At 48.8% G+C, this 12,613-nt stretch overlaps 1 protein-coding gene across 1 annotated transcript; it reads right to left on the bottom strand.

Annotated features, from left to right (window-relative positions):
* Window positions 1–2,581: 2,581 nt before the first annotated feature.
* KCNJ8 (potassium inwardly rectifying channel subfamily J member 8) lies at window positions 2,582–9,739 on the bottom strand. Its single transcript, XM_004448660.5, has 3 exons — window positions 9,446–9,739; window positions 8,231–8,663; window positions 2,582–4,397 (listed from the first exon to the last, which is right to left on the bottom strand). Exons 2-3 carry the CDS (start codon window positions 8,602–8,604, stop codon window positions 3,497–3,499), a joined length of 1,275 nt encoding a protein of 424 aa, XP_004448717.2. The 5' UTR covers window positions 8,605–8,663; window positions 9,446–9,739; the 3' UTR covers window positions 2,582–3,496.
* Window positions 9,740–12,613: the final 2,874 nt, after the last annotated feature.

The raw sequence follows: 12,613 nt of genomic DNA on the forward strand, positions 1-12,613 counted from the left end.
ATAACTGAGGAAACTGATGCACAGTGAAGTTACCTAATTTCAGACGCTAAGGGGTGAAATTGCTGTGGGAACCCAGGCAGTCTGGCAGCACGGGCTACTTTCTTAGCCATTTTGATCTGCCTTCTCACGAGATTGCGTGAGAGCAGAGACCACAGAACAAGAGACCCCAGGAGGTCTTCCGGGTGAAGGGCCTCAGGCGAAGCCGATTCAGGACGCCCGAGTGTGTGTGGATGTTTCCAGGAGCAGCAAGGCCCGTGCGGCTTCGAGTGGGGACGGTCGAGGGGCAAGGGTGACAAGGGGGTGGGGTGGGGGGGGGGCCTCGGGAAGGACCTTGGTTTTCATTTAGAGAAAACTGGAAAGCCATAGGAGGGTTTTGAGCAGAGGTGTGATGTAATCTGATTTATGATTTTAAAAGATATTGTGGGAAGCGGATTTGGCTCACCTGATAGAGCGTCCGTCTACCACATGGGAGGTCTGCGGTTCAAACCCCGGGCCTCCTTGACCCATGTGCAGCTGGCCCATGCGCAGTGCTGATGCGCGCAAGGAGTGCCCTGCCAAGGAGGGGTGTCCCCCGCGTAGGGGAGCCCCACGTGCAAGGGGTGCACCCTGCAAGGAGAGCCGCTCTGCGTGATAAAAGTGCAGCCCATCCAGGAGTGGCGCCACACACACGGAGAGCTGACACAGCAAGATGACGCAGCAAAAAGAGACACAGATTCCCGGTGCCGCGGACAAGAATGTAAGTGGACACAGAAGAACACATAATGAATGGACATAGAGAGCAGACAATGGGGGTGGGGAGGGGAGGGAAATAGATAAAAAAATAAATCTTTAAAAAACAAAAAAAGGTATTGTGGCTGGTGTATGTGGGGTGGAAGCGGAGAAATATTTAAGATAAAATAATATTTAAACTCAAATGTCAAAATTATATATATGCATATATATAGAGAAAGGGAGTCTTCTTATTCTCTAAATAAACTATAGAGTTCCTAAAACTGCTTACTCAGGGAACTATATCCCAGCAAAACTAGTTCATCAAATCATTTTACTCATCTCTGAAACATTCATTGGGTTTTGGAAATTAAGGTGAGCTTTTGCTTGATATGGCAATCACCAGCTAAATGGTGTCTTTGCCCAAGTCATGATTTGCCATAGAGAACCTTATCAATCTCCTCCCTTGACTTTCTGGTCCTTGGCACCCAGCCAGCATCTTGCTGCCCCTGGCAGGGGGCTGGGGGAACATGCCCGCCCACTCGCTCTTTCTCCGGAGCTCTCTGCACCACCTGGCTTAGAAATCCTGCACCTCACCCGCTCCCTGAGTGCCATCCTTGCCTGCCCCACCGCTGGCCTTTCCGAGCCGCTGGGCACCTACTGCGCAGCGGCAGGTGCTGCCCTCCACGGTGGGCTCTGCACTGCTGCCCTGGGGAGCTGCCGCATCTGGGCCAGAACTGCCGAGCGGTCTCTTGGCACCTCTGCGGTCGCTGTTGGGCTCAACCTCATCAAGGCAGATTCTTCTCTCCTGAGAGGTGGCCACGTTCTGACAGTCGGTACGGCTGCATCGCTGCTGGGTGCTGAGATGAGCAGCCCTGCTTGGACAGGGGAGGAGGTGGGGGAGCTGGAGAGAACTGGTCACACCCTGGTTTATTTTGAAGGCAGAGTCAACAGGTTTTGCTAGTGGAGGGGGTGTGAGGTGTGAAAGAGAGTGGTATCAGGTATGACTCCCAGGTTGCGACCTGAATGATCAGCAGAAAACCTTGGGGTGGGGGGCAAAATAGGTTTCGTGAGTGTGAGTGAAGGCACTCACGTTTTCAGTGCTTCTTGGAAATACAAATGGAGCTTTAAGTACCTGTTTGATATCTGTGGAGTCCAAAGGATGGATGGACCTTTATTAGGAATGGTTAACTCTCTCATTAACTTGATAAATGATTTCCATTCACCTGGTTAGAATCGGGAGTCTTCTGTTTAAGACAAGAAGTGGACATCGTCGGCCTATTGCAGTGTTCATAATTGAAGTAAAAGTAAAAACAAACCCTGAAAACTCTGTGAGGGGCTACAAGAGCTCAGCTTGCTAATGTGACATGCAGGAAGAGAGCCACTAGCGTTTCTAACTTACTACTTCTCCTTCCACCTATCCTTTCCTTGCAGAAGCAGAAGCTATGGTGATTCAGTGAAGCTTTGATAGAAAAATCTCACCTTAGCAATTGAGATAATACCGAATCTATACACGCCAGGCCTGAGGTCACCACGAGGGAAGGAACTGTGAGGGAAGGAAGTAAGAAGCCGGGAGGGGGAGAGTCAATGGAGAAAAGATTGCAGGATGTCTGCGATACATCAGGCTCAGGTGGGAAATCTAAGAGGAGGCTTAAAACCCTGGAATGAAATGAAATAAGAACAAAACAAAAATGTAGTTCTCTCAGAGCAACAGATCTCAGAAAGAGAGAGATGTTCAGAGAGAGGAATCTCGGAAAGGGGTGCTCTCCCTTTGGGTTGTATGAACTCTCTTTCACACGCCTCTGAAAATAATTTTTCTCGAGTGTTAGCTAGGGATGATTTTGTGCAAGAGAACTCTGCAAACTACAGTGAATACAAATTAAATCTTTTAATAAAACATTCAATACCGTATTTCCCTTTGGGAATTAAAAAAAAAATTTTTTTTTTAAGGAGGCACCGGGGACCAAACCAGGGACCCTGCATGTGGGAAGCAGGTGCTCAACTGCTTGAGCCACCTCCGCTCCCGCTCTGGGAACTCTTAAGGAGTGAACTGCTGCAGGAAGCAACTGTCACCGTGGGGAACCCGGTCCTAGACGAGACAGGAATGTTCTTACCTTCCCCGCCACCCCTTCACTCTGCAAAGACTCCCTGCCCAGGTGCCCCCACGGGCTGCCACGGGCAGGACCGGGAGCCAGGAAGCAGCAGCCAGGTGGGCAAAGAGGAGCCGCCGACAAGCAGTGGGAGCTAAGGAGGTTTGCCCTCCCGCTGCTTCCCAGGCAGCTGTACCAGGGGCACTATGGTGGAGAAAGGAGAAGGTGGCCCAGTGGTTGAAATACAGAAGCTGTTAATGACACGATTTCCCCCCCTTCCTATTCTCTTTGCCTTTCCAGCGTGAACAACAGAAACGGAGATCTGTGGTTTTATCCACTAAGCATTTTAAACAGAATCACTCCTTGGCCAACGCTTGCTATTCAAGGTCTATTAGTATTAATGCTAAGAATACTGTTAATGGAACTCTTGTGTTTCGAATGGAAAGATACGGGAGAATATGGTGTCCTCTACATAACCGACGCACATCCCAGCAAAGACTGCGTATAGGAAACAACGGTGAGCACGATTCTCTCGTGCTTATGTGTTACAGTTTATTTATACAGAAAGTGCTGAAGGTGAGTATCATGTAGTGCATTAAAATGTAGGACAAATTATTCTGTTCCAGCCCTGGTTCACTCCAAGGGTGCCCAAGGTGAACTTTCGAAACTCGATGGAAGACTCTGGGGGCGTCTTGCTGTCACGACTCCGATGTGTTCTGATTTCCTTCTGGAGTCATAAATTGTACCTTGGGCACAATGAGAGAGGAGTTGTTTCTTCGGATCGAGTTGTTCCTCCTCATGGAGTTGTTTCTCCGCATGGAGTTGCGCTTCCTCAGGGAATTCTGGTGGGACAGCTCGCTCTTCTGGAGAGTCTGGATGAGGATGGAAGGCTTCTCGTCCAGCTCGCGGGCACTGCACCGCGGAGCCGCCACTTTGACCGTGTTGCCAAATTTGGAGTAATCCACCGAGTACACGCCTTCCTCCTCGGTCACAATCGACACAAACCGGTGGCCCCACTGGATCTCCTCGGCGATGTAGGAGGTCCTCGCTTGGGTGGTGATGCCCGTCGTCTCCACCACGCCTTCCAGGATGACGATGACCTCCAGGTCTTGGTCGCCGATGTCAGAGGCCGAGATGTCATACAGGGGGCTGCGCTTGTCGATCACGTGGCAGATGATCAGAGGGGCCACCAGGAAGATGTTATTGCTCTCGAGGGGGTTGTCCACAGGGATGTCCAGCTGGTGAATGGGCACCACCTCCCCTTCGGGCGTGGTCGTCTTCTTGACCACCTGGATGCGCACCGAGGCGCTGATGATCATGCTCTTCCTCAGGTCGCCCACTCGGAACATGAAGCACAGCCTGCCGTTGCGGACGGCGATCACGGCGTGGCGGCTGAAGATCAGAGTCTCCGCCCTGCGGTGGGCCTGCGCCGTCTTCATGAAAATGCAGCCCAGCATGACCGCGTTGATGATTAACCCCACAATGTTCTGGAGGATCAGAACGGTGATGGCCAGAGGGCACTCCTCTGTCATCATCCTCCCTCCAAAGCCAATAGTCACTTGAACCTCGATGGAGAAGAGGAAAGCAGAGGTGAACGACCTGGAAGGAAGGACATTGGGAAACAGCACCATCAGGTCCAATTCTGAATCCCGGAGGAGCATGCCAAGAGCAGTATTTCAGTTTCTTCCCTTCAAGGCGATCCAGTGCTTTTAGAAATCCTGGCCAATTTAGCTTGCCAGATGTCCAATTATAAGCACAAGCACTTTCCCCCCAGCCCCGTATGGCCACTACCTTTAGACTTGCAGAGGTTAATTCTGTTAGTGGTTTCTAGGTCATTAAGTAATGGGCCTACTCATTTGAAAGCACTAATACAATAAACTAATATACATCTTCCTGGTAGAAAGAACCACGAAGGAAAAGCAAATCATGTCTGTTCCTGTGAAGTACAGAAACCTAATGGCATTTGCATCACTGGACTGAAAAATTATTTGTTAATCTAAATAAAAATCCATAATACAGAGATTTTACCAAAGGGCACTTAGTCTTGTATATTTGTGTTTAAATGATTTTAGTCATATTGAAGGTTCTGAGTAATGAGTGAACTTTTCATTATTTATAACTGTTAAAAATCCTATCCACTAACTAACTCTTATTGGGCAGATTATGTAGCCACTACAAAGTGGTACAAAACACATTGTTCAAAAATACTAGTATTTTAAATAATAAAATACTGTCCTTGGGAAAGAAAAGTGTGTGTTTTCTTGCAGATTGTCTCATTTTGCCCTCGAAGTGAGCTAGAGAATACTGAAGCTGCTAAAGGAAGAATTTCAGGCAGAGATTAGTAAATGACTGTGTCAAGATCGTATAATTAATAAGAACCCAAATCCTCCCAATTCTAGGGCTCTGAAAGAGTCAAAGAGAAGGGCCGAAAGTGTCAGGAGTTCCTTGGGAAGCTCAGAGCATTGGGAGTGACTTGGTGTGCTCAGGTGGGACCTGGGAAGCCTCTTTCTGTAATTCTGATTCACCCTCTGGGTGAGCAGTACCATATTTGATCATTGTTATCATTAACTGATTCCCTTACTACGTTTCCGACACTGCTGCAGCTTCTTAATGGAAATGCTGTTGGTCCAGTCTTCCTCCCCACACCCTCAATGTCAAGCTTCTCTAATTTTACAGAAGACAAGCCACTCATAGGCCAGCTGTCAAATATGTCACCAAAAGAGAGCATGCATTCATGCCACACCCAATGAGTGAGTGAGCAAAGAATTTTAAACATCTGAGTTCTTAATCTATGCAGGGCAAGCAAACAGGCGCAGATGATGCTTTTGAGTACCTTTAAAGCAGAGTGTGACAGCTGCCTTTTTTTCCCCCTTGTTTATTTTCATAAGGATTCATGGAAAACCACATTGATTCCTTCCTGCACTAGCTACACGAAACATCTTGCACAGTCCAAAAACACGGCCAAGAACAGGAATGGATCCCAAAGGAGGAAATGGGGCACAACATTGATTTCTAATTACATATTCATACTTCAGGGAACAGTCTGATGATGAATGCGCACAAATGTTTCATTTTAATGGCTTGAGATATTCATGTGCCATATTTCATATACATTTTATTGTATGAAAGAATTCAGTTCTAAACATCACATGGTCAAGACCCAGCCTTTAAATGACACCTGCCATACTAAACAACCTTGACAGATGAAAATGTTTAGCTGCTCTTTTGCTTTGCTAAAAAATGATAAGAGAAAGGGGAAATATCCTGGCTTCTTTTCAGACTCATATTAGAATGTAATCAACATGAAGGGGAAATAAGCTACCCTAAAATGAGAGTGGTAAAACATTTTTCAGAAATACTGGTGAGTGACCACTGGGAAAAAAAAATGATTCTGACAATGCAATAGGACATTGGACTTAAGAAAAGAAATGGAATGCAAAGAATTAGAATCATGATTAGTCATATTTTAACCCCTCTTTGGAAGGGAAGTGATTTTTTTTTTGTTTCTATATTTTTGGTGGAATTTTTTAGTATCATTAAATCGTATGCTGAAATTAAAGTATAAACGGCACCATACCATGAAAATAAAATCACTAAGAATAGAACAAACTTAAAAGATGTCAAAATTTTCCTTATGTAGGAAATGCAATTTAAATTACTAAAATTGTTATGCTGATAAGATCAACTTCGTTCAGTTGTATTTTCGGGACCATTTGTCAGAGTCGACCTAATATTCACACCAGCAGGAATACATCAGAGGAAGGAACATGTTTCAGACAACATCGTACATGAAAAATAAGAGCTACCAGGAAAATGGCTTTTAATAGCTAACGAATTCCTTTTTTTAAAAAACCACTGAAAAGATAATACTTTTAATGACAGCTCTTTAAAAATTGCTTAATGACTTCATTTTCATGGAAAAGACAATACATTCGTCTTCTGAAAATCTGCTTTTAATTTCAAGGCTTACCATTTTAGTTCCTTTAATCTTTTTATGGGTGTCGTTTCTTGATAGGAATATGACTCACCATTATTAGTGCCAATACATTTCTTAAAGAGAGATATTGTAGAAAATAATTTTGACCTTTACATACCTGTTGCACACAGTATTTTGTTTCCTTTCTATCTAGTGCACTAATGATGGCCCACATTTTTCATCTAGATTGCCACTTGAGATAAAAGTTAGTGTTGAAAAGAAAATAGTATCTTGTCAATGGTAAAGCAACAGATCCTTTCAATATAGTTTCTCTGAAAACCTGAGCTGAAGCCTGTGGGGTGCTGTCTCTGCACTCAGTTGCTACGTCCTTCGGTGACACGCGAGCCCCACCGTAACTTAGGAAAGAGAAGGCCCGGCAAGTCCACTGCCGGCCTTCTGCCTTCTGCAGTGGAGTGCTAATGTCCCCAGGCAGAGTCAGCACAGCTCGTTTTCTTTACAGTCCCGGGCTGTATGGGGCTGGTTCGAGTTTCTTTGCTTTGTGCAGGATGTGAATTTGGAATATTATTCAGACAATGTCCTAAGAAAATGTCCATTATTGCATGGTTTCACTGCAGAGTGAATTTTTTTTTTGCAATTTATACACGTTAACTTCATTTTTAAACGGAACAAATACAAATCACCCCAAACTCAATGTCCTTAGGCCATCTGAAAATATGAGGAGAGAATCACTGAATACAAATCCACTCTACTGATCTCTGAAATCCTTATGAATAAGAAAAAAGAAGCAAACATTAGGTAATCTAGCAAACTGTTTTGTTCCTGTTCTATCAAGACTTTGAAAGAAGACGCTTCTGTAGAATCCCTTCCATAAAAATTTTGGACTAATTTCTATTAAAATGAATTGTTTTATGGTTCTGGGTCTTACTGTAACTTGTAATCTTGCATTCCAATGCAGGCAATCAGCTGTGTTAAGTGATCTTACTAAAGAAAGGTTTATGTTTACTTCAGTTATTTCATTTTCAGTAGATTTTTAATTGACCTCTCTCCAACAGTGCCATCTCATTTTTTCTCAGTATTTCTGAAAATGTTATATTAAGATAAGCCATGGGAAAACACTACTAATATTTGTGTAATAGCTTTTTTGATCAGAGATATTTATTTGTGGACCCCCGAACTATGAACAGCAGCTTTTCATACTGAAAACTACATGTGGGCTTTTTTCTAAGCACAACATTCCGTGGAATCCTCTAGAACCACAACCTTTGTAAAGAGAACAGCCACGAATTTTTCAAGTCTAGCCCAGGGGATTGACGCTCCCCATTTTCAGAGCTGCATCATCCGTAAAGCTGCCTAAAAAAAGATTTTTTTAATTTTTTGGTTGGCGTGTATGTGTGTTTGTTCGGGAAGGCTGGACAAAATAGAGGGAGAGGAGAAAGGGCAGCTCAGTGTCCGCTCTCGACCACTTTCAGCCGGCCTCGTCCCCCTGCTCTCTTACCTGACGTTAGTCACACACACGGCGGACTCCAAACCACTTCTCTCCAGCCCACCTTTCTCCATGTACGCGTAGATGTCCCCGTGGGCAAAGGCCACCAGCCACCACATGATGGCGAAGAGCAGCCAGCTGCAGAGGAAGGACATGGTGAAGATGACCAGCGTGTGGCGCCACTTGAGGTCGACCAGCGTGGTGAAGATGTCCTGCAGGAAGCGGCCCTGCTCGCGGATGTTCTTGTGCGCCAGGTTGCACGCCCCGTTCTTGGCGATGAAGCGGGCGCGGGGCAGCCGGTCGCGGACGCGCGGCTTGCGCAGGTTCTCGGCGGCGATGCGCGCCAGCACATACTCCTCGGGGATGATGCTCTTTCTCGCCAACATCGCGCCGTCACCATAGCCAGCCCAGCCCCCGGCCGCGGGCAGCGCCGAGCCGCGTCCTCCTGCGCGGGGGAACGAGCAAAACCGGGTTCAGAGGGCGCGCACTCCCTGCCCGCCGCAGCCCGGGGCCGTGCGCGCCCCGGGGCGAGCCAAGCCGGGGTGTGGATTTCACTCGGCTCAACCCGGACCCAGCTCCTTGTTGGAGTTCTGGGGTCCCCCATCAACGGCCTGGCGCCAATCAGGGCCACCGCTGCAATTCCCGTGTCATCCGGAGCACGTCGGGACAGACGCCCCAAGAGCCTTCGTGTATACAGCAGGCTCAGAGCCCAGTCCCTAAAACCCACCGCGTCCGCGGACCAGCGCAAGGGTCCCACCACGCAGGGCCTCGGTACCCACTTCTTAGGGCATCCCCATGCTGGAGCAGGGTGCAAAGTCAAGGGCGAAACTTCGTCCCGCGTGACTTTTAGAAGCAGGCGAAGAAAAGGCCTTGCCCTCTCGCTCTGGTTAGTGCCGTCTGACAAAATAATAATAAATACTGCGCCACCGACCTTGAGAATTAGGAAGAATTATGTTAAATGGGGAAGCAGGAGGAGTTGCATTTTTAAATTAAAAGAAAAAAAGCCAAAGCGTTTCCCACGCAACTCATACTATTATAAATGGAAAACTTTTTCTAAGGAAGGGCTCCAACCCACCAAGTGCAGGGCGACCCTGGACCGCCACCTGCAGATCGCGTCCAGGGCCGCGGCCCCCGAGAGTCCCCTGGCTGAGCCCTGGCCCCCTCGAGCCCCCGCTGGCCCGGGGCAAGCCCCCCGCTCCCCTGCGCGGGCGCTGCCTGGACACTTACACGCTCCGGGCGGCGGGCGCGGCGGCGGGACCTCCCCGCGCGGGCCGGGGGGCGGCGGGCGGGTCCCCGGCTCGGCCATCCCGCGCGCCGGGCTGCGGCGGCCGCTGCGGGGCCGGAGGGACCGAGCCCCGGGCCCAGTGGCCTGCGGAGGAGAGTCACGGAAGGCGCAGGGGCAAGTGGCGCTGACCGCGGGGAGCGCGCGGGGAGGGCGGCGGGCGCAGGGGGCGGGGGAGGGCCGGGGGGAGGGGAGCAGGTGGGGGGGCGCTGCCCCCGCCGGCCAAGCGCCCGCCCCGGCTTGGACCCGTGCCCCCTCGGCGCCGCGGCGGGGCTCGCGCGGGGGCGTGCGGGTGGGTGGGCGCCCCAGCAGCTTCTGGGGCGCGGCGGGGCGGCGGAGGGAGGGGCGCCCAGGGGGCGGGGGGGCGCCCGGGGAGGAGGGCGGGGCCCGGGCCGCGACCCCCGTCACCAGGGGACACGCACGTCTTTAAAAGGCTCGCTGCTCTGGGAGAGAACTGCGAGTCCAAGTGCACTGACGTAAAGAGACTTTATTATTTTTTGTCCTTTATTATGATGACTTTTGGGGCGTCTGCATAGATAACTGGGCTGGATCAGATTTTTTTTTTTTTTCTTTTTTGCACATTGAATCAAACCAGACCCGGGGAGATTTTCCTGCGAGGCACTCAAGCCACACTCAGTTATTCAGCTGAATTTCTGTCTAGGGGCGGCGACACCGGTGGCAGGTGTTCTGCCTCCCATAGGGTAAGCTGTTAAATTCACCTGTCACAGCCAGTTCTCGGGAATTAAACACGCACCCACCGCAGCAAAAGCAACGACAGTGGAAAGCCCTGCGGTCTCTTCCCGTAAAGAAAGTTCACCCCCCGCGTGGACTGTCCGGCTGCAGCCGCCGTCAGAGGCGGGGGCTCTCGGGAAGGCTGCAGCTTCTCGGTCTTGTCTAGGCTGTGCGATAAAACAGAGCAGTTCCCTGATAAAACGGGAAGGTTCCACAGTCCAGATCTGCCTATAGCTTTTTGAAAAGGAGCCAGTGGAGACAAATGTGCTTTCTCTCTCTCAGGTCAAGCCCGGTGATTTTGGCACTTGAATTAATGGAAACTTTAATTCTTGGAAATTTCATGTATTTTCCAAGACTCAGGGCTTAAAGTGTATGGAGAATAAACAGTGTGTTCACTTAATTGCTGCAAGATCTAATATTAGCTGTAAAGAAGGGAAAGCATTCCCCCCCCCCCCCCCCCCCCCCCCGGCTAGACATGCTTTGTGCTCCAAGCCTGGTGGTGACATCGCTCTACTGTTCTTCATGTATGCAGGAATTTTCGTAGTTTGCCGCAAATCTGAGGGCTCCTTGTTCTAGTTGGCACTTCGTGTTTTGTATACTATTTATTAGCTGTGATTTTAGCTTGGGGAGCATTCCTGAATACCTATTTGGGAAGGATTTTTTTTTTAAGGTTGATAAATCTAGAGATATACAAATATATAAAATATAAATCACAGTTGCTGCTCCTACGAGGCAGGCCGGTTTAATAAGACAGGTAAGGCATGGATGATAAACTCTAGTGCAAGCGCGTGATGAGAACAGAAAGGAAATACAGCTGAAGCGCCAAGGGAAAGAATTCAGACGAGAGGTATTTAAGACCGGGCACTAAGGAAAGCGTCATGAATTTGTTTGGCATCTGATTTCGCCTTTGAAAGTCTGGATATATTTGGGACATGCAGCCGTGCAGAGAGAAAACATTCCACCGAGGGCGGCATGAAGAGAGCCATGGAGTCGGGACAAGAACGGGCCACGTTTTAGTCGCAGAAGCTCGCTCATTTAGCCCTGAGGACGCAGCCAGAGGCAGGCTCGGGCCTCGAAGGCTCTGCCCCTGCTCGGCACTTAGTGGGTTATGCGTGCACTTTCCTCCCCTCGCTCCCCAGGACCCTGAAGGCTGCCAGAGGGCAGGGCTGTGTCCTGAATATCTTTGCACCCTGAATCTGTAGGTTACTAAAAAAAATTTTTTTAAGTTTTTTTTTTTTTTAATTTCTCTCCCCGTCTGCTCCCAGTTGTCTGCTCTCTGTGTCCATTCCCTGTGTGTTCTTCTGTGTCCGCTTCTATCCTTATCAGCGGCACCAGGAGTCTGTGTTTCTTTTTGTTGCGTCATCTTGCTGTGTCAGCTCTCTGTGTGTGCCGTGCCATTCCTGGGCAGGCTGCACTTTATTTCGCACCTGGCGGCTCTCCTTATGGGGCGCACTCCTTGCGCGTGGGGCTCCCCTACGCTCGGGACGCCCCTTGTGGCACGGCACTCCTTGCACACATCAGCACTGTGCATGGGCCAGCTCCACACGGGTCAAGGAGGCCTGGGGTTTGAACTGCAGACCTCCCATGTGGTAGGTGGACGCCCTATCCATAGGGCCAAGTCCGTTTCCCCCCCAAAATTTTTAAATCAATGAATGGAATAGGTAAGGTTGAAATGGTCGGTTGGTACCATACAAAATGCACAGGCAGCCTTAAAAGCTCCACGGAGGAGAATGGATGGTCTGCGGGAGGGGTGGTGAGCCGTGGAGAGACTCGAGTCAGAGAACAAGACCACCCGAGCCTGCTTCAGAAGACTCATCTGGAAGCAAAGGGAGGCTGGCTCTGAGAGCGCATGTCTGCCTTGGAGTCTCCTTGGGTCTAAAGTTCTCTGATGGGCAGGGTGGGCCATGGGAAGCTGTTAGGTTAATTAGTGGGGACTGAAGTCTGGGACCAATAGTGGCAGTGGGCAATGTACAAATAATCCAAAAGGAATGTTGTGAGGCGGTATGGGGGGGGGGGGGCCAGTCAGAGGCAGCCGAGATACTTACAGTGGTCCCAGAGAAAGCAGAAAAATCAGACTGAGGAGAAGTGAACTGCTGAGGAGAAATGAGAGATTTTGCAGCATATAAATCTAACTGAATCTTGTGAAAATTCTGTTCTTTTGCTATATTGCAGTAAAGGATTATTTTTTTCTAATGAGTTATATTCTTCCAAATATTTAGTTTTAAGTCCAGTTTTGCCTCATTTTGAAATGATGTTATGTCACACTTAAAAAATTTATTAGAGAAGTTTTAGGTTTACAGAAAAATCATGCAGAAAACTGACTCCCCATATATACCACCCAACACAGTTTACACTTTTATTAAAACTTTGTGTTAGTGGGG

Source organism: Dasypus novemcinctus, chromosome 20, assembly GCF_030445035.2.
Source record: "Dasypus novemcinctus isolate mDasNov1 chromosome 20, mDasNov1.1.hap2, whole genome shotgun sequence".
NCBI lineage: Eukaryota > Metazoa > Chordata > Mammalia > Cingulata > Dasypodidae > Dasypus > Dasypus novemcinctus.

Excerpts from the sequence above, each read along its gene's own strand:
- KCNJ8 (XM_004448660.5), bottom strand. The coding sequence starts at position 8,604 with ATGTTGGCGAGAAAGAGCATCATCCCCGAGGAGTATGTGCTGGCGCGC. Across the intron at positions 4,398-8,230 it reads GTGTGTGTGACTAACGTCAG|GTCGTTCACCTCTGCTTTCC; the intron begins GTAAGAGAGCAG and ends CCTTCCTTCCAG.